The sequence below is a fragment of the Oenanthe melanoleuca genome, chromosome 8 (assembly GCF_029582105.1).
Source record: "Oenanthe melanoleuca isolate GR-GAL-2019-014 chromosome 8, OMel1.0, whole genome shotgun sequence".
Taxonomy (NCBI): Eukaryota; Metazoa; Chordata; class Aves; order Passeriformes; family Muscicapidae; genus Oenanthe; species Oenanthe melanoleuca.
This window is the reverse complement of record NC_079342.1, coordinates 7400837-7423615: the sequence shown is the minus strand read 5'-3', so window position 1 is coordinate 7423615 and position 22779 is coordinate 7400837. Positions and strand designations below refer to the sequence as shown.

The window sequence follows — 22779 nt, the reverse complement described above, 5'->3', positions numbered from 1 at the left end:
TGTATATATACAAGGTTCTCAAGTTACCTAGGTGTAGTATGGTATAAAACACGAGCTTAGTAAATGTAAATTGCATGAGGGATAGCTCTGTTTTCTACTACACATTATTGCCTATGTTCTAAACTGGCTTTAAATAATTAACAAGTGGAGTGGAGGCAAAGGAGCTTTTTACTTGGGCTTGATTGGATACATTCATCTGCTTAAGCTGCTCGGGATACAAACTTGAAACATGTTTCCTTCGGAGAAATCTGTTCCGCAGCTGCCGCTGTTGGAGGTGACAGCCGGCGCTCCTCGCCTCGCTCGCTCTTGGAGCGGTGCTCCGGCAGGGTGGCTCTGGGGCTGGCTCTGTGCTGTGGGGGACGCTCCAGCCCGTGCATGGCCACTGTTCCACTGCCTCCTTCACTCCCTCTGGCTTGCCAGAGAGAGAGGCCCAAGAGCCCATCCATCCCTGTGGATCTCACCGTGGTTTCCCAGCAGGGACCGCGTGCAAGACATCCAGCCGCTGTGGTTTGTGAGGAGGGAGTTATCTGGGGAAGGGGGTGGATTTTCACAGTGATGGAAGGAGGCAGAGGAGGAGTGTTTGCTAACAACCCCTAATGAGACCTGAAGTTCTTCCCTGGCGCTGATTCTGCCAAGATGCATTTTATCTGTTCTGTAAAGGGGGTGTCTCCGTCTGCAGGATTAACAGGATGCCTGAGGTGTGACTTCCCCGCCTGGAAAGGGATGCATGTGCTCAGAGCCTCCCCAGAGCCGGCTGCAGCCTGGGGGCCAGCTGCATGCCACTCGTGTCAGTGGCTGTGACACTCACCCGTGGCCAGGGGGACCAGAGGGGAAGGCAGCGAGCAGGTGTGGCCTTTGCGCCGCTGCCTCCTGCTGTTTTCCATGGTGCAGAGGCTGTGGCACATGGGAACGTTCACGGCCCCAGCACTGTTACCACACACAGAATACACCGGGAGAGGTGTGCTCTGCAGGCTTTGCATCCTCAGCTGAGTCCTCCCGGCAGTGTGCTGTTCCCTTGCCCCAGCCAGCAAGGACGCTGATCCCTCTGTGCCACCTCCATGGCCCCAGGGTGTGCGACGGGCAGGGCAGGGCAGGGCAGAGGGATTCAGGGCATCAGACTGTAGCTATTGCTGCTTTGTTTGATTACCTTTTTCTAAGGTCAAATGCACAGGCATTACCAGGGACAAAAACCCCATTGCTGTGGGTTGCCCACAGCTAGAGGCTCATCACTAAACATCTGGCACAGCTGTAAACTTCAGAAATGTTACTCTAAACGGTTCTTTTACAAAATAATTCAAATAGGTATGTCCTTAGCAATAGGGCACTCAAATGTAAAATGCATATCATGAGTGACTCTGCAGGAAAAAACAAAAGAAAGACAAATCATATAGCTCCATCAAAAAAAATCCTGGCAGCACTCAGCACATGATCCTTAATGTGCTTTGGTCAATATCTTTCTCTATATCAATGGAAGCTCATTAAAAGAAGATATTGCAAACTAACTGAACCATGCCATACTAGTTCTTGCCAAAGCTTGACATTTTTAATACATTAATAATATGTCTGTAATGTAATGGAAAACTATTAATCAGAACTGGTTATATGCCAGAAATTTAAGCTATAATTGGCTGCTTCTTGTCAGGAGTGTCTGTTGTACACGGCTACAGCTGCCTAATGCTCAGATGTCGTGCACTCCTCTGCACTTTTTTCTTGTCAGTGCACTAAATTCAATCGATGTTATAGTCTATAATTCTGTGTAACGACCATCATTATGACTGGCTTACTTTAATGAGAATTCGTTATATGGGAAGTATTTTAGCACAGTGTGCTAAGGTAGTGGCTTGCTTCACATTATTTGGTCCTATCCAGTCCTGTTTCTTAGAGTCTCAGCACTTATAAAAGGTTATGGGTAACTGAAGAGCTAGAAAGGAAGATATTAAAGAAAACAAACTCTTTTTGTGTGATTATACAAGCTTGCAGACTAAAGATAATTAAACCCAGTAACTTATTTCTACACAGAAAAATTATATTTATTTATATACTTACTGTTTATTCCGGCTATGACCAAGCCATCTCCAATAAAGTGTATTTGATTTGCTATAACTTTAAAATAATTTGGGACCTCTTCTAGCAAGGAGTTATTTTCCATTTTCATAGTGAAATAGTTTCCCATAACCCTAAGCTATGGGGTCTTGTGAATGCGTTTTTTCCCCCTTCAAAATAGTTAATACACTGGAAAGGAAACAGAGGAAAAAGTGTCTTCAGAATGACATAGAAAGTGTTCTCAGAATTACTGAATTCCAAAAAAATATGCAAATACTCCCACTGAAAACAAAAAAAAAAGAATGCAAGGTTTCTACAAAACCAACAGTACTACCCAGCATGCTTCTTAAAGAGATTTAAATTTAATTTGGTCTCAGATATTTCTGCTTTTTTGTCAAACTCAGATTTGAAGCTTAAATATGTTTGAATGAATTGAGAATTGTTACTGCAAGAAAATTCAGATATTCTCTGCGTATTCTGATAAAATACATGAGAGTTGTATGGTAACACTTGATAAAATGAATATAATGGAAAATTGCATTTACGTCCATACAGCAATTATTGTAAATTACTTTGCTATGGAAACACAATTCAACCATCTGTTGGCATTTCATGGTGCCTGTAGTTTAGCTCAGTTTAAGATGAAGCATTATTTAAATATAGGGAGGCTGTTTGGGAATAGCTTTGAAGATAAGTTTTGAAACTGCATTTTCCTGACGTGACACGTTAAGGAGCTTACCAGGTCACACACCTCTTCCCGTGGTGTGGGGTGTAGGAGGTTTCATGACACTGGGCATAATTTAGCTGGGCAGCAAAGCAGGCTGCAGAAAAGGGAAGTTAGGGTCGTTTCTCAACACCTGTCTGACGGGGCTGCCTGGATTTTTTAGCCAGGCACAGGAAGGTGGAAGTGCTGCGGCGTCCGGCTGAGCTCTCCTGCCGACTGCCCGGCGTCCGGAGCTCCACCGTGGCTGGCACAGGCTGGCACAAGTGCACTGCAGCTCCTACCTCTGCTTCTCTCTTTAGGGTACTTACTCTGTCCTGGCAGTTTTCCTCACACATAGTTTGGATTTTGTTTCCTGCGTTATTTAGGAAATGTACATTTGAAGTCGCTGTGATAACATTCTAGCGTTTTATACCTCTAATTATGTGATTCTGGTGCTACAAAGGGAGGGAATTTCTGGTTGTTTTCTGAAGAGGGGAAAGGGCATAGATCTGCTGAGAAATAAGTGCTGAGTACTCAGGTACAGCCACCCTCAAACCTAAAAAAATAAGGGGGGAAAAGCGTCCTCATAGTAAGCTGCAAAATAACCCATTATCTTTTTTATTAGTTTGCCATCAATGTGGTCAGTAAATCACAGTTCAAAGGAAAAGAAAAAAAGGGGAGCAAAGCTCTTGCAATCTGAATGAGAATTGTCAAGGAAATTGAATTGTACTTGCCATATCTTTATTATTCTTAAAATACTACTAATACTAATACTAATACTAATAATAGCATAAAAGAAATATGTAAGGCTTTTGGAGCACCATGAGGTCCTCTTGCCTAGAAACTACCATCACCTGCTAGCCCTGATGCCCATGCCTGTGTCACTTTAATAAAAACCTTGCTGCTGCTGCCCTGCAGTGCTGGTCTGCCTGCTCCCCCGCCTGCCTGCACCATCTGGGCCTGAGTTCAGTAGCTTGCTCTTCAGTTTTGCTAGGGTGAAAATACAGTTTTGGAAGCAGGAACCTCTAACTCACCTGGAACATTATAAATCTGTCTTTGTTAGAGTACAGTTAAATCCTTCATGTCAAAATACTTTTCACTGTGAATGATTTTGGTAGTTTCTTCATTCTAGCACAGAACCCACAGTAAAGGTTATCCACATTGTACCAATTTGCTTGATATTGCATCAAACCTCCAAAATGTCAACATATCGTATATTTTGTAATGCATTGATTCTTGGACAATAACTCTAATTTTTATTGTTTCTAAAAGGGTGCTGGTGCCAGAAGAAAAGGATGATTGATGGGAAACAGACACCAGCCTATAGACACTCACCCTCTTCCTTTGGATACTGATTTATCAGTGTGTCCAGGCATCCCCTGCAAGCCCTGAACACGGAGGATCACTCAGGGTTATCGACAGTGTAGCAGAAGACCTGCAAGTTCACAATTATCTGCTGTTGGACATCTTTTACAAGAAGCCCTGACAGATAAGTCATAAGACGAAGGACAAGCACTGCATGGCTGTGAAAGGCTGTCATCAGGGCCTGGGTGGCTTCTACCAAAGTCTTTAACATAGTGAAAAATCATCCTATCCTAATGCTTCACCTTTGAGTTGGAACCTATTTTATAAATATATATATGTGTATGTACATATAATCTCTAGACTGCACTTACGCCAGCACTGAGCATCCTTACGAAGCTGACATCAAAGGATTAGAGATGTATTTGTCAAGATTCCTGTCACTTCACGCCCTCTGGGTTACTGTATCCTCCGTGATGCAGCACTACCCTTCTGTGTGGGGACACTATGACGTGTGTAAGACTCAGATTTACACGGAAGAAGGAAAAGTATGGGATTACATGGCCTGCCAGCCAGAAGCCAGAGACATGATCAAATATGTAAAAGTGACTCTGGATCCCCCAGACATAACATGTGGAGATCCTCCTGAGACTTTCTGTGCAATGGTAAGGCAAGCTTTTCATTTTGCATAATTAGTGGGGATATATTTGTGATAGATGGCTTCAAAACAGAAGGCACACAAAATTACCAAGAAAACCTGCATCATATTCCAAATGTGAAAGGTTCTGCTGTACAAAACCCTGAGCAATACATTAAGCTGAGCAATGAGATGTTCTGCTTATGAGGACATAATCTGAGTCTCTCTGAATTCAGTCTGTCTACAGCAACTTTTAATGTATCAAAAGAAACCAGCATAAAACTCCTGTTCCACTAACCCGTTACTGGGGTGGCCTTTGCCTGATCAAAAAAGACTTGAATGAACTGATTCCACAAAAATCAGTTTAAGGCATCATAGCAAGGCATAATTAAGCATAATTTCCAAACAGTGAGACCAGTTGAACTCAAATTGCTAAAGCTTAAAAAATGGTAGTGAGAGAGACCAAAGCTCCTTATTTTACATGGTCCTAAAATAGGCTGGGTTTTGAAAATGTTTGGCTTTGTAATAAAAGCACAGGTGTAAGAAACCAGGCAGACACTGTACATGTATATACACACATGTGTGTATATCAATCTTTTACAGCTGTGCTGCTCCCAAGTGTTTGATAGATCACACTGTGAGAAGTTTTGCCAGTTAAAGGAGATAACTTTTTTGTCCTCACACTCACAGAGAATTTCTTTTCTTTGCCATTGAATATTTCTGTTAAATAAAGTGAGTGGAAGATACTGAATTCCTTGACTAGAAAATATGAGTTTGGGGTACAAAATATGCACACTTACATCTGTTAATACAGCACTGGAAACATGCACCACATTACCTACATTACTTAGGTTTGAAAAACCAGTGAGTTTTGGTAAGTGAGGTTATCACAACTGAGAAAAGCCTGTGAGATATTTATTTGCCTGTGTACAAATCATCATTGCTGGGTGACAGCATCCCCGCAGGAAGGAAATTTGCTTTTAAATGCCTTGTGGCATCATTTTCCACCACTGCTGTTCTGTAAGGAGCTCAGATCCAACCACACATACATTTAAGGCATTATTTGCACGCATGCAGCTGCTTCCCACGTACATTATGGTAATAGCCACGTGATAAATTGCAGAGCTACATGAATAAATTACATTCACTCTGAACCTTTGACTGTGCCACTTGCTCTCTGCCCACTAATCCATCTCTGCTGACATGTCTTTGACACTCTAAACCTCCAAGCAGCTTCAAGCAGCCACTGTTTAAAAACAAATGGAAGTCATGTGCCCCACATATTATTGTCTTACTGGTTTTTGCCCTTCATCTTGAAATAAATTTCTTCCCTCTGAATAGTAATAGCTGTGATTTAGCTATGATCATCATGTAATGCAGGAAATTGTTCTTTTAATAAAAACAAAACAAAACAAACAAACTTGCCCATTAAAACTAGTTTCCTCCTTTTAGTGCAGATAAACATTGCAGCAGTTCCTATCTAAAGTAATTCTGTGAGTTTCTGAAGGTCTTTGTTATCAGTATGCACTCTAGTTAGAACAACAACCTTAAACAAAAAACACCCAGGCAAACAAAAGACATTTTGATTAAATCTAAGTGTTAAAAATGGTGCCAAAACTCCCCTGGAAAACATTTGACTGCACCAGGTCATCAGTGCTGTGAAGTGAGATGAAAGTTTGCTTGGCAGTGACCTGAGGTTACAGCTGTAGCTCACTTGCAATTTAAGCCTGTGAGATGCAGAAAGACACCAGAATCCTCACATGAGAAGCAGAAAAAGGAGAGCAAGTGGGGAAGAGAATGAGAGAATGAGAGAGTGCATTTAGCTACACAGGTGTAGAGTGACTGACATGGTAAACTGTGGGATTTGTTTCCAGGTTAGATGTAGATTGTACATACACAATATATTTAGATATGCATTGGTAATGGCTTGACTTGCTTGAAACATAAGGAAAATTACAGAAATACTTAATGTTCCTAAGGAGCAGCCCATGGCTCACAACAGAGCATTCTCATCCCTAAAAATGCTTCATGTCTGTACTTCTGTACTATAGCTACCTGAGGGAATTAGATACTTCCTTCAAAATGAGGTTTTATATATTTTGTAGGGCTGAGCCTTTGGCATTTTAGAGATCTTTTATTTTTGTGTTCACTTTTAGTTAAGAAGATAGCACTGACATACTTGGAGAAAGTGGGCAGTGGAAAAAAGAGTTCTTTCGTGTTAAGCATGTTCTTGTGCTAAAAAATCCCAAATTTGAAGTGACAAAGATGCAAAGGTTTCTTTTCAGCATGGTGAAGTGCCAAACTGGCTTAGACAAATGCTTGGTTTTCTTGTAAGTACTGGCTATGTGCCTGCTAAACTGTACCACTGTTTTGTTATTGAAATCAGGTTAACACTGACTTGGAGAGGAACAGGGTCTTTTCAGCTATTCTAATAATAAGCAAGGATACCAAGCAGCCAAGTCTGCTTCTGCAGGATGACAAGGAGGTTGAAGCTGCCTCCTGTTTTATTTGCATGTCAGTTCCCTGATCAGGCTTACTAATTTTCTGTTCACCAAGTGGATTAAGGTGCTAGCTGTTGAGTCTCTGCCAGCCTTCAGTGTAATATAGATTAGATCCTTGAAACAAACCAGACTGAGAATTTCATTCAAAGTCCTGCTGGGAGATTATGGTAGAATCTGAGGCAGTCTGTGAGAATAGCTGATAATAATCTGCAATAACATACAAAGCAGCCATGAATTGCAATGTGTGCAAGCATACAATACAGAGGAGATGGGTGGTTAAATTGGCCCCCTACTTATTTCTGCATGTTCCCCATGGTATTAAATGTTCTTTTGAGCCCATGATGAATTTGTACTTAGTGAACTTGTTTAGTTGACAGACTGAATAACAGGGCTTTGCATATGTAAATTTGTTGCAAAATATAACAGCCCTAGTTGGCAGCTAGAGCCAGCATTTGGCAGCTCACCACTTGCAGGTACCTTTGAGGTGTCTCCCCAGAACAGCATTTGTAGGTATTATGGGGAGCATGCTACAGAAAAGCTATCCCACAGTTGCTTTTAGGCATCTATTCTGAGAATCACATTATAGTTTCTGGTGACATTCAATATTGACAGCTCATGAGATTATTCTGAAACCTCAAACCCCTGGAGTCCTACAATTATGATTATGTGAGATTCTCAGCTTTCATTTAAAACATCATCTTTATTTCCTCAGTCCTTCTGGTTGCAGGGAAAAGTTTGAAAATGAAACCAAGGAGCTCAAAAAGCAGAAGCCAAATAAATAGCCTTCCAAATTATTATTTGTTTAAAATCATCAGATTTAAGGTCATTCAGAATTTGTACAGCTTGGAAAGGATTTTTGCTCAAGAGGAGAGATGTATAAAAAATAAGTGGCTAAGAGCAGTGAACACTTACAGTTTCTAGATGTGGAGTTGCCTGTATCTGTAAGGAGGATGTGGCAGCATCCTTCCAGAATAAACAGTGGGATAACCAGCACTGTGGAGAGGTTCACTGGTCACCTCTGTCCTTTCTAAAGCAATCTCTAGTGTCTCAGAGTGAGGTACAAATGCTGGCAGAAGGTGCATGACTGCTTTCTGTGGTATTCCTTTGAGGAAATTTGGACACTTTAGTCAGTCAGAGACTTGGACCGAACAGCCGCAGTGTTTGAGCCAGCGTGACCCCTTCCTGCAGGTCTGGAATTTATGAACCTGGAGCACTTGGCATTGCTGAGTGTGCCTGGCACCATATGCTTGTACATAGTTGGCCTGGAGGAAAGAGAAGAGAAAGAAGCTATTCACATTTTCAGGCTGGAACTGCAGGTTTTAGTGCAGAGACACTAAGCAAGTTTTGAAGTACCCGGTGGTGCTAGTTCTTGTGGCCTGCAGCATTTCAGTGCAAAACAAATCTGCTTGAAATCCCTGGGAGTAACTAACAGTCGGTGAAATCTGCTTCCCTCTTTGTAACAACAATCCACAATACTCTGTCCAGTCATAAAGAGAAACAAATCTGACTTCTCACGGCCGTCACCATCCTTTGCTCTACCAGAACAGTGTGTAGGTGGCTTCTGGCTTTCCCTCTAGACATGTGCCAGTTACATCCTTGGCACAAGCGTCAGGAAGCTGATGATGCTGCTCACAGCTCAGGGACCCTGTCACCCCAGTCCCACCTGCCCTGCACATGGACTGGCCCCTCTGCTGAAATCCACCTTCAGCATGGGGCTTGCATTCAAACCTGAGCCACGATTACTGTGCAAATTCATCATTAATTTGACCAGGAGACTCCTAGTGGCTGCTGCTGTAATTTGCAAACTAGAGATGGATTTGTGTTACTGAGCTGTGTTTGCAGCTCAAATGGCAGCATGAAAATAAAATTTTCTGTTTGTGTTTAGACCTAGACGTCGTAACACCATCCCAACAGCTAAAATTTGATGAAATTATCATCAATTATAGTTGCCTGCAGCTAATTTCCTTCATAGGTTAAACAGAAGCTTGAAAAGGAGCCTGTGGATGGGAGTCCTGTGCATTTGTACAATTTATAGAGCAGAAATGCTGAAGACAGTAGAAATTTGAGCCCTTGAGTGCTACTCTGTATTTCATAACCAATCAAAACTAAATTAAGAAACAAAGATTATTAAAAATATTCTGCACATGTAATTCTGGCATAATATTACGAGGTGGACATTACATTTTTCCCTCTGAGACTTTCAGCATCATTAATATAGCATTCCTTTAATTACAAGTAGGCTCATATTCCTTAAAAAGGGGGAAATACTGTGTAGCATAGATAGCAATACCAGTATTATGTTTACAGAAATAATTAAATGAACAGATATTTCTCTGAGTAATGGATAAATCACAATGTGAAACAAAAATTATTTTTGAAAGCATTTTGGCATTCATACATATGTTCTCAAGTGAGGCATTTTAAAACACTGTTGTGCAATATCATTAAGAGATGCTGTTAAGAAGAAGCTTTTTTCTTTTATGGGCTAAATTTGTATAAAAATAAAGGATTCTAAATTCTATCTGTATAGCCATACTAGATAGCACGGGTAGAATGGGAACAGGAAGTTAAAGATGAAGCTATTGCTACTGTCTTGTTTAAAGTGATTTTCATAAAGTATGTTCAACTCAAAGTTACTGAAGACATTATTTACAACATCTGCACTCATTGAACTCTTTGGGCACATACAATTATTACAGCTGTTGCTAGAGCACCTTACCCTTCTGGGAGTGGGGTTTTCATTTTGGTGCCTCTCTTAAGTTACTAAATATTTAATTTCATTTCTAATACTCTGAGACCTGTGTGCTTCAGCCCCTGCCCATTGGCCTGTCCCCAACAGGGCAGGACTGCTCAGGCCTTGCTGCTGAGGCTGTCCCCAGGGACACCAGGGACACAGACTGTCCCTTCTGTCCCCCAGGGACACCAGGGACACAGACTGTCCCTTCTGTCCCCCAGGGACACCAGGGACACAGACTGTCCCTTCTGTCCCTCAGCTCCCTCCCACTGGGCACATGCCAGCCTACCTGTGCCTCTGTGCTCTGCAAAGGCTCCTTGGTCCTTGTGAGAAAGGATTCCTTGGTTTCCTAGAAGATTTTTAAAAATGGATATACTTAATGACAGCAGGAATAAAAAAATAGTTTGGTAAAATCTCTGTTTTCTTCCAACTGGAAGCAATCTAAAAATTATAATTGCTCATAAATCAAAACTGAGGATTGGCAGTAAAACAGATTTGCATTTTATTCATTATCACACATCAAGATGCTCTAGTAAATCATTAACAACACTCTGTCCAGTTGCTTTTTTTTTTTCCCCTCCTCAGTTACACTTTGGGTACTGGAATGTTTTCAAGCCTGAAACAAAACAAAAGTACGCCCACAAGTACTTCAGTTGTTAAAAATATTTGAGGGTAAAACAGGGTTCCTAAACAAAATCAACGGTTTCTACATATTTTCAGTTGCAGTTTTAAAGCACATGTCACTAGTATGTATAGAAGAGCATCCTTTTAAGGAGATTTATATTTTATAAATACACTTTGTAAGAGCAGCTGTTAAGCATTTTGTAGCATTGCCTTTATTCCATTTGCTACTTGCTCTTCTAGTTTGGTTTGTTTTTCCCCTGAAGTTAGCTGGGAATAGTAGACATTTTTAGACAGTTATTTTAATAACAACTGATCTGAAAAAGCAAAGAACCGTGCCAGGGGAGATTGTGACTTTCTGGATGAGGTTCTTAAAAATACCTGAGCTGGTGCCTCTCCCTGCTGCTTCCTCCTCTCTGGTCCCCAAAGCACCAAGGTGGGTACAAGGGGGAAAATAAAATACCCAAGTACTCTGTGGGAACTTGGAGTTTTGGCATTGTTCAGGTATGGAAACAGCAACACCAATTTTATAAAGAAATAAGTATTTTCCACTATAAAATAAATGCCCAGACATCCATGGTGAATGTGAATGGCTTGCTGTCAATGCAGTTGGACCAGAAACATCTCCTCAGCAGCACCTTTAGTGAAGTAAAATAATACTACTTTATAAATAAAATATTTACTACACCTATCATCATTTGAGCTGCTGTTGGTGAGGCAGAGGTGATCTGGAGCCTGTGGCTCACTGCAGGGACACTCCTGAGCAGCTTTGCTGGGGTGCAGGAGGCAGGGCAGCACATCCCATCTCCTGAGCAGATTGCTGGGGTGCAGGAGGCAGCACAGCAGCACATCCCATCTCCTGGGCAGCTTTGCTGGGGTGCAGGAGGCAGCACAGCAGCACATCCCATCTCAGCAGCTTTGCTGGGGTGCAGGAGGCAGCACAGCAGCACATCCCATCTCCTGGGCACCTTTGCTGGGGTGCAGGAGGCAGCACAGCAGCACATCCCATCTCCTGGGCACCTTTGCTGGGGTGCAGGAGGCAGTGCAGCAGGGCAGGGCAGGACAGCACACCCCTCCTGGGCTGGGGGCACACAGAGCTGGGTGACCCCATTTTTTCTCTGCTAGAAAGCCTGGACAGAGTTTTTTCCAGGGTAAATGCTCCTCCCAGCAGGGTGACCTTTGCTTGCCAACCTGCCAGTGTCACACAGGCAGCTGGAGGAGCTGCAGCATCACCCCCTCTGTTTCTTTCACACATTTTGGTCAGGGCCACGATGCCCTGCGGTCACAGGGAGCTGTGCAGCATCAGCCTTTCCAGGCTGAGGACACTGCACAAGGAGCATGATATTATATTTCTTCCCACTGTGGTAGGTAAGTCCCAGAATGTGAATTTTGGATTTACTTGGCAGAACTGAGCAAGAGATAGTTTTATGCTGCTCAGGTTTGTCCAAATTAACTGGATAAACATATTCTTTCCATCTTAATTTAGTACCTGTACGTCCCTGAACCCCAGAGTTTCGTGTCTTTTTCTTGCAGAGCCTGTACTTTGTAAAAGCTAAAAATCATTGGAAACCAAATGCAAGTTCCTGAGGCACTTCCATATATTAAAATTTCCATTTGTAAGCATCTTGTTGGAACAAAGCCAAGTGAACTCAGCTGAGAGTTCTACAGACCTAGTGTCAGTCAGGACAACCATTCTGGTCAGGGGGCTCCCCAGAATCCTTCGAGAAAGAAGAAATCAGTAAGTTGACTCTCAAGTAATGATTTTAACATTCAGACATTTATGTTACTTATAAAGCATCCAGCCCAATACAACCCAAATCACCTTCATTCATTCAGAAAAAAAAAAAATGTACAAACTGAGATGATAATCTGCACTTCCATCCCTTCTGCTTTAAGCTGGGAAGCAGAGGGGGAGAAATATAGAATATAGGCATTAGCAATCTCTCTTGACAAAGTATGGAAATTACCCATCTCATTATGTAAGAATGAAAACCTGTCATTTATTTTTACCCACAGAGTTTAGAAAGGGCTGAATCTGTGGGAGCTGGTCAATTTTAGTGTGAGTACCACTGCCACTTTTTTTAATACTGATACCGTTTTGCCAAAACTGCCATTTCCAGTACAAAAAATAAAATACCTATTTAAGAGTAGCTAAAACCAGGTGAGAAATCTGTTAATCCAAATATTTCTTGACTTGTTTCAAGGCCTATAAGTACTGGCTGAATATGAAAATAAAAAATAATCCCAGATACTGTTAAGGTCATTGAGTGATGAGATGCAAATCCCTGTGTACACTAATCTCCCAACCTAAAAAATAGGGGTAGCTCTGTACCCAATTTACTTGTAGAAACAATGACTGTTGCACACATTTTAGGTATGGAAATTTGGGTTTTCACAGGTCACTTGTGGTAACATCATCTTGGTCTACAAGTACAAATATAGCCAAGGACACAAAAATTCTTGACATTGAGCTGACTTGGCAACGTGGATAAGTGATTTCATGTAGCTTTGATGTTTGCTGTGTTGTATTTTCTGGAAAATGGTTTTATTTCTTCTAGTTTTTAGGCAGATTGTTTATATGGAATTTAGGAATAAAAAAAGGGGAGGAAAGAAAAGGTTGCAAATGAATTTTAATTATATTTACTACAAGCAAGAACTTGTACTACATCTTGGATATTTTATGTCAGGCTTCAGCACAGAGAGAATTTTTATAGCTAAGTAGTTGTAAAACCTCTAAAAGAAGACACCATTATGATGAAAGGAGCATTTTCCTACATGTACGTGCCGTGTCTTTCCAACATCTCGGTGCATTTTAGATTTTTATCTGTAAAACTGTCACGAGCCACATTTTAACTCATCAATTTGATTTTTACCAGCTATACCTGCTCATAAGACACTTTGCTCCAGTGTAAACTAGAAACAAAGCTACTTGTGGGTGACATTTACAAGTGACTGGGGGTAGGGGGATGGTAAAAAAGAAATAAAAAGAAATAGCAAACAAAACTATGCAAAAGCCCCCATTCTCTACAAACTGCAGCGTGCAGAGCTGTCGGGGAAAAAAAAAAGTACAGAATGCAATTTTCTAACTGCTAAAACAACTTTTTCTACATGTGCTATTTTCCTCCTCTGTTTTTAACACAGGCTTGCAGACTGACATGCCTCGTGGCTTCCTTGACCATATGGATCTGCCAAGTAGTATGAATACTGTAGGGATAGCCTGCAGAAACATCCTAGCAAGGTGTCTCACTTCACAAGGCTTGATTCAGACTAACAGACACCTTAAGTAACGGGTTTAAGGGGTTCAAGCATTGGAGCTTCCCTCACTAATTTCTGGGGTAAATTTTTGCCAACCATTTGCAGCTGAAAACCCCTATTTTCCTGAAAAAGAAGTGCGCTAAGCCTTTTGAAAATCTAATGTTAAGAACATAGAAGCTTTTTGTCATCTGAAGCAGTGGCTTTGATTTTTTGAAAAAGATACACTTCAATAACTAAAAGGAAATTAGAAGTGACTCATCATGTATATTTCATGCCCAAGAGCTAGTGTTTGACTTTACATCAACAGGACTTAAAATATGATCTTCCATTGAAATTAATGTGTCCTGTGTTAGGCAGCAGAAGGACTCCTACTGACAGCAATGGATGGTGACAAAATACAGATTCCTTATTAGTGAGCATATCCTTTGCACTGTACCAGTTTGAAACTCTCAACTGGAAACCATAAAACCATCTTAAGTAAAGGTAAAGTTAACTGTATGCCTTTATATTCTAATATTTTTCCTGTCAGAAACTATTTCACTGAAGTTCACTTATTCCCAGCTTGAAAATCTTCTTTACTCATTTTACTGATGCAGGGTTTTGGATTAATTCAGCCATTGTGAGCTTCAGTGCAAGGTTCTTCAGTGCAAGGTGACAAAACAGGTTTTGGATAATGGGACATAATCCATCTTTTCTTGGATACAGTTTTGGGACATACAAGAATACACTGAAAGCATCTAGCTGGAAAGTGTCAGCTAGGATACACATATAGAATACATAACAGGATTTGTACATTAAAACAAACTATTTTAGCTTTGTGCATCTCATGGATTATTTGTAAATAATTGAAAAGGACAGAAGACTATTACTGACTAATCTTTCCATAGTTCTCCATAACTGCACCATCATTGCTTGCAGCACTCAAACATTAGCCAGGCATCATCAATCATGAACTTTTGTAAGTTTAAAAACAGGTCTCAGAAAGCACTACAAAGTTATCTTTCCTTTGTTAATCAGAAAAGGGGGGGGGGTTCAGCAGAAGATTTTGTCAAATTTTAAGCTTTTACAGAAGGTTTGCCATTTTTTCCAACAATTTTTTTAACAGCGGACTGATGTCTGAAATGCCACATAGGGTTTGTTTGAGTTTTTTGAAGCCGTACTGACAATTGTTTTCCCTCTTCTACAATCTACAAGTCCTCAGCTGGTATAAAGTGTGTGCACATTCAGTGGGATGGAGTGGCAGGCAGCTCTCACACATCTGCCACTTGGCAGTCCATGCAGCCCTCCAGGGAGCCAGCCCCTCTCTCCCTGTCTTGAAAATGGTGGAGAAAAAAAAGACTGAAGAGAAACATGGGGAGTTGTTCCAAAGAACAGAAGAGCCTGCCTTCCTTCCTTCTGGCTGCATCCCTGTCCTGTTACACCTTCCTCTGAAGGTGCACCTGTCTGCACCTTGAGAAGCCACCAGGGCTGATGGGTTTGTTCTTACATAAAATTCTGATACCCTATTTGGATAATATTCTTTTTGGAAATGGTACAGACCACACAGACCTCATCTGTGGACTTTAGATGGGTACAGGTAAAGTATTTTCTAAATGTTTTCTAAGTTGAAAGAGTTCAGCAGCAGGATGGGAGAAGATTGTGCAGGAATGCTGATGGGTTGATGAGGACCTGCTCACCATGCTGCTTTTCCCAGGTGCTCACTCTAGGACAGTAAACACATGGCAGGGGCTCAGAGAAAGTAGGCACAGCACAGCCCTTTTACAAGGCAGTGTTTGACTCTCCCAATCAATAACAATCTGGCTAAGAATTTGAAGTAAATCTTGTTCTGGTGATTGTCAAGGGCCTCGTGCTGCTAAGTTGGGTTTGGAATAATAAAATTGTGCAGAAAAAAACCAACAGAAAGCAGCAGGGCCCCACTGAATTTTACCTTAGTATCAGGGTTCCCATCCTCAAGGTCATTACACCTCTACTAATGCAACCATCAACATCCTCCTCCTGTCAGGCCAGTTCTCATAACTTCAGAAGATTTACAGGAGCTGACCAAGAAAAAATAATGTTCTTCACAAATTATTGCAGAGATGAATGGCACCTGTGCTTGTGATGACCTGTTTAACACTTTCTTGATGACAGCAGCGTACATGAGCTTCTCTCAACCCCTGTCATGTAAGCCACAGTTGATTTTCTTGTCTTTCAGCCCAGCCAACCACCAAGGCTGCAGAAAGCAGATGTAAGGGCAATGCTGAGCAAACCTTTGCTGTCACTGCCTTTACTCAGAGTTAGTAATTGCTTTGTTGATAATTATCAGCTGTATAAAGCATCACAGGAAAAGCAGAACAACTTTACTTTTACAGTGATGAAACAAATGATAAATTGGAAACACTTTGTAATTCAAAATTACCCGTCCTAACCAAGGATCAGGCACACAGCATTTTGCTGAAACATGTGTGAACACAGGCAGTGCAGCTACAGCAAAGGGCAGCTGCTGAAGAGGGCAATAAACCTCACCTTTATAACTTCATCAATAAACCAAGCATTCAGCAATGGTGCATATCAAAGATGGTAACAGAGATCCCTCCTCTTTCTTTGGGAAACTTGAAGAATTCTTGGATAATTTATTTCCAGTAGATAGCAGCTTTCTGCCACATAAGAAATATGTGTGGGATTCTAACAGTGTTGTCCCTGAGACTTTGTTAGAAGACTTTATCTGGCCCATAGACACCTAAAAAAGAGGAACTTGTAGTTGAGCCTGTACCTGATAACTCAGGAACTTACTTCAAGCCTGCACGTTGGAGATCTTCACATTTCAGGTGATTGGGTTCAGTTATTATTTGCTTTAACTACTTACAGTTTTCTGACCTAGGTTTCTTAATGCTTTATATAGAAAAGCAGTACAGATAGTAAGCACAACAAATTACAGGCACACTTTACAGGTAATTTACAGAACTTTAGGCAAATGAGAAATGAGAGTCCATTCCTACAATATATTTGACTCAGTGTCTTATTCTGCAACCAGTGAAGCTCACAGGCAGGGAGTAGCCATAGAAAAGAGCTATTTTCTGATTTGGTTTGGGTTTTTGGTGGAATGCTTTTAGCTTTTCCAAGTTTGTTGAGTCAGGTTTCAGCTATTTTTTTAATATAATTTTCTTTGCTAATTGTATTTGCAAGGGTCACAAGAACTAAGATTGCAAAAAAAAATCTAATTTTAACCTGCAGTTGATTTATGAAATGATACTGAGTTCCTTGAGTTTGGGAAAATAACATATACCACTAATAATCTCTGGGAACTGATTTAACACCGTATTCTATTGCAGTGCTAGGAAGAAGCCAAGGACTTGTAACAATCTGTCATTTGCAGTGACATTTTTATTACTCTTTCAGAAAGGCTGTGCTTTAATTGTCTCCTTGCTTCAAATCAACTGCTTAGTTTGCTTTAACAGTATTTTTTTCACTATAGTTACCATTGCCCTTGCTATAAGAAACCTAAGCTCTCTGTATATTTCTGGCATGGTAACTGCCAACAGGAACAGGAGCAGAGAACCTACCCGTGTCCTTCTAATTTAAGAGAGTGAAAATGCTACTGATTGCAAGTCACATTCTCATGGAGCTCACACCAAATTCCTTGCAGACCTGCATCCCAGGCAATTCCCCCTTGATTCACTAGGATTGACCTGAGAGAAAATCCATCAAAATAATATACCATTTTTTTCCAGTGTTGTGGAGTTTGCAACAAGCTGCCCACTGGAGAAATAGCTTTGCTTTCAACTATTATAAAGAAACTGCAAGCTCTTAATTTAGTAGCAATGTCGCTAGTGCTTTAGCATCTTCTGCAGTGTGCCTCCAACTGATGAACTGAAGCACAACTATAAATAACGATGATGTCTTTGTCAGCTTGTGAGAAAAAAGGGTTGGATCTTGGTTTTGTTTTTTGGTTTGGTGTTTTTTTTCCCCACATTTCCTGGAAGTATATGTAGTAAGACATCTCTAATCTCTTCTTTTGCATAATACATAGATGTATGCCTTTGATGGGCTACTAAATCAAACCTCCAATTTGTTGCCTGCAGTTCACAACAAAGGTCAGTGACATGACCACAGGAACATGGCCCTAACATTGTATTACACACAATAAGTACCCCAAAATTTCGTGATTGTGTGAAGTTCTCAGCTTTACAGTTCAGAAATTTGAGGTGCACTTCCTTTTTCACACGAGAGGCAATTCCACTCCACCCCAAACTGGACTGAACCTGGGCAAACTGCACACTCAAACCTCTGGTTTCTGTGCACTCCCTCTGCCTCTCAATGGTGGGAGATCCTCTCCCAGCATCCAAAATCCATGGGATCCCAAATCCTTTCACTCCTTCACCACTCTGTATTTGATAACTAAGAAGTTGTCCAGGGAGCAAATGTCTATATTCATTTGGATGTACCAGCTCTGTATTTTAAGAGAGTACCAGTGAGAAAAGCATAAAGTTTCACAAAGCCCCATATTAGGGACTCAATGCAATGATGAAGAGGAGGAGCTTGATGCCAGCTGTGGCAGCATAGCTGGTCTGCATGCTAAGAGGTTTTAATGGGGAGATGAAATCCATCTTGGATTCTGAATCACATATGCATTCAGGCAAAATATGACTGGGGGAAAAAATGTTAATTTTCAGGGCTTGCATGCCTTCAGATCCGTTTGCTTGGAGGGCCGTGTTGGATGCTAAGGGAAAGTTACAGCAAGGCTTGTGACTAATGGATAAGATGCCGTATGCTCTGTGATGCTATGAGAAAAATGCTGATGCAGTTAACTGATAGCAGAGAGATAAAATAGCACTAGCATTTAAAAAAAAAAAAAAAGAGCCAAACTGGAAGATTTTGTCGAGTTTTTGAGATCCCACTTTGGTATCCCACATTTTAGAGGATGTTTCTAATTAGTAGCCACACAAATAATTGCTGATTAAATTGTCATACAACTCAATTAACGAGGTGAAGGAAAAAGAGCAACATTTTCATTTTAATGAGATGTCTACTCTCTCCTCCTCTCTACTATGCATCTTAATGTACCTTGCTGTCTGCACTGACTTGAGGCTCCAAGGCTTTGTCATTTCTTGGCAATTCTGTTCTCTAATTTCTTCTGACACATGGTGCTTAAATCCACACGAAATGTGAGGTGAGGCAGGGAGGATTCCTGCAGACTGCCATGCCTTAAGAGGAGCACTCATTTGCATTATTCATTAGATAAACGCACTGATTTGCATCTCATTCTGGTCTCCTCCATTTCCAGGCAGGGGATGGAGACAATTCAAGGAATTGTTGAATTTTTGGATGATATTAATAGTGTTCATTTGGTATTAAGTCTCCACTGTCTGTTGCCCTGTATTTTGTCCCACACCTTAATTACCTACAGAAACTACACTTTTTCTTTTAATAGTGAAGTGTGCCTATTTACTGCATAGTAAAAGGGTGCTAATTTGTTTATCATTGCAATTTTGAAAGCATTTATCAAAGCCATAATTTAATGTTTGATCATTATATGTGATTATTGCAATCTTTCCCCCTTTTTTTTTGAGGTTATGGTTCAAAAGAAAAAGCTTATAAATCAACTGCAGCATCTATAATATTTTTTGCTGTTCAGTATTCTTGAGCAGTAAGCTTTTAAGAACTGCATGCCCTCTGTTAACTAGCATGTTAATGCAGTAAAGTTGAGAAATAGTATAGCCCTAGATAGCCATCAACATTGTCTCTCTCTCTTCTAGGCTTTATGAACCCATTTAAATTATGCTTAGCATTAATATTTGATTCAGAAATCTATACTGTAAAAAGGAGGGGATATCACTGTTCTGTCCTCAGGGTGTTGGGGGAGGAAGGTTAATTTTGCAGGATGGGGGTTAGTGCTACTGAGATCTTTCATCCTGTTAATAAACACGGGATACTGTTTGGGGAAATTGGGAATTTTAAAGGACTTAAACAAGTATCATTATTGCATCAACACTTTTTTGAGAAAAGCTACATGATAAACACCTTCAAGTGCTGCTGCAACCCAGAGCCATTCTCTGAACCATCATTTACCTCCAAGGACAGCAAATTCCAAAAACAAATAGTGGGTTAGATCATGGTGTGGACAGCACCAAGGTTGTGAGTTCAATCCCTGTATTGGCCATTCACCTAATAGATGGTCCTGGTAGGTCTCTTCCAACTCCAAATATTCTGTGATTCTGTGACTTTCAAAGCCCTTCTTTACACCTGGTGTTGCACTGGGCTGTATTTTGCCCAAAACTAAGGAAAGACATTGCCACCATTTTAAATAGCTTAGAGCATAATTGAAAAACAGATGTTAAAAGCAATTAAAAAGTGGGGCTCATGACTTAGGCATGTGTTAAGGCTAATGATTGTGCATTATTTTTGTTGAAATTGTGCCATGGCTCTCTGGCTGATGCTGTAGCTTTCTGGTTTGCCATTCTAAACAAATTCACTTCTTGAATTAGAAGGTGGGAAAGGCAATAGCCCTGAGAAGGAGTTAGGACTATTCATCTGTGAGCAGGATTATGGCAGAAAATACAACTGAAATGGCATATGAAAATGAAACCAGTTTATATTAGGACTCTGCCTAATACACAACTTAATTATAATTGAGTTTGCCACAAGTTAGTGACAGCTGAATCTAAACAAATCACCTAGGTAATGTGCTGATTGCACGAACAGCAGTTGTTGTCAGGGGTGGAAGATGCCATATGGCTCTTCTTCTCTACCCAGGTCAAAATATCGTTAGGAGGAAGCTTAACTGCATTGACACAAATGAGGAATTAGCAGTCTGGCTTTCCTCCAGCCTGCAGGGTGTGTGCACATCCCAGGGTCTGGCCATTCCCAGGCACAGTGAGGGGCTACCCAGATTTTTCCAGAATTTACTGAGTAGAGGACTGCCATGGTACTTGAGGACAAACAAAGGCAGCTGGTGCTCAGTTGCATTGCTCAGGCACAGCTTAGCTCTCCAAGACATGCTCAGATTATGTTTGGGCACTTGGTGAAAGGAAAATGGAGTGTAAGTGCCACCAAATGCAAAGCAGGGCAGAGGAAAAAAAGGGTTGAGTGGGCACGAGCCAGTCCTGCACCAGGCAAGGTCTCAGGCACAGGCAGGGCTTTCTGTGCCAGTGAGGACACGAGTCAAAATCCCAGGCAGAGTATTTGGTACAAGTCTCCTAAAGTTTGTACAGCCTTTTGATTTTGTGAACAGACAAATCTATAGTTTAAATCTTGCAGTGCCATGACCAAGGTGTTACCCCTTACATTCCTTTTGATTTCAGAAACTTGTCCATTTACAAGTATCAAATGCTAAAACCAGTCACTAATGATAATGCAGAAGCTGCTGCTCCTGGAAGAGCCTCAGAGCCTGCTTGCAGCACCACTTGGAAATGAACTTTCAGCACGTCTGTTCTAAACTGTGTGATGCTTTTCTAGGTTGCACCAGAAGTACAGTTTATGCTATATTAAATTGTTATTAACTACAAAATGTCATCCAAAGTATAATGTTCTGCCAGTTTGAATTATATATTTTTGTTACGCTTCTTGCTTTGAAAAATACACATTTGAAATTTTTAAGCATGCCAAGTAGGCCAGATGCTGCCCTTCAGAAATAAAAATTGCCTTAACTGATTCTGTGATGATTTGGATTGTACAAAAGCCGTAAAATTTCTGGCAGACTTAAAATATCTTTCCTTGAACACTGGTCCCACTGTGCTGATCTTGCTGTCAGCAAGGGTTTGCAGATCCTCAGTTATGAAACACCTTGTCACCACTCACCCAGCAGCCTGCTCCTGCTTTGCTGTGAAGTTTGTTAAAGCACTTTGTCCAGATTTTGAACTTTGTATTTTCTCGTGATTTTTCAAGAAAATAGTTGTGGACAGTCCTGTAATAAAATTCAGGGTAATTATAAGAGTGTTGCAGAAAAAGTGGATAATTCATTATGCAGAAGCTTTTAGATTATTCTAAACAATATCTACCCTTAAAAATGTCCTTGTCTAGTGCAAAGTGAGGAGAGCAGCTGTTCAAAATTTATTTTTGTCATCACTCTTCAATGGATATTAGACCTCTTTCTCTTTTGGGGCTTGCCACAATGTCCCTGACGAATTTACTGCACAGCTCTGCCTCATTCATTACAAAGCACCCATTCTATGTGCCATGGGCTTCTCTGCACTGCCAGCAGCACCTCTGGTCTGGAGCAAGCCCACTGAAGTCACTGTGGAAGCATCTAGACCCTGGTTTAGTTTCTCCGTACTGCCTTAACCATGTTAAGCAGACAAAAAAAAAAAAAAAAACCAAAAAAAAAAACCAACCAGGCTTTAGGATGGAACAGAGGATTTTTACTGGCACAGGAAAAGTTCCTCCAGTGGCAGAGGATTGGCAAAATCAGCTCAATGCCATCTGCTCTTTGATCCTCCCCCTATTTCAGAAGCTTATTCAGGAGATGCACCATGCCAGCAGCTGGAGGACATGGAGCAGACCTGAGAAAAACCCTTTCAGACAGTCAGAATGCTGGGACTTGTGTAACCAACACAAGCTAGAGTAGCCTACAGGATGGTCTAAATTATGCTTAGAGGTCTTCCAAGTCTTAGTCAGGATGAAATGCTCTTTAGGACTACTTTTCTCCCTCTTCATTTGTGATGAGCATGAACTGGAAGCCAAAATACATGTATTTGCTTCACACTGTGGGTAACAATTTCTACAATATGTTCATAAATTTAAAAAGTGAAGCTATTTCAAATAAGCTTCAAGAATGACAAATAAAATTTCAAAACTTTCCAGATAGAATAGAATCCTAGAATCACTAAGTTTGGAAAAGACCTCTGAGTCCAACCTATTGCCAAGCACCATCCAGTAAACCATGGCCCTAAGTGCCACATCCACTTGTTTATTGAACACCTCCAGGAATGGTGACTCCACCACCTCCCTGGGTAGCTCCTTCCAATGCTTAACTACCCATTCAGAGAAGAAATTCTTCCTGATGTCC

At 41.0% G+C, this 22779-nt stretch overlaps 1 protein-coding gene across 4 annotated transcripts in view; it reads left to right on the top strand.

Moving 5' to 3' along the window:
- The window catches only part of NTNG1 (netrin G1), a 141628-nt gene that overhangs the window by 2370 nt on the left and 116479 nt on the right, over positions 1-22779 (top strand). For all 4 annotated transcript variants that reach the window (XM_056497463.1, XM_056497460.1, XM_056497461.1 and 1 more), the window contains exon 2: positions 4019-4713. In XM_056497463.1, the coding sequence (XP_056353438.1) occupies positions 4468-4713 (246 nt within the window). In that variant the 5' untranslated portion in view covers positions 4019-4467. The remainder of the gene's footprint in view (positions 1-4018; positions 4714-22779) is intronic.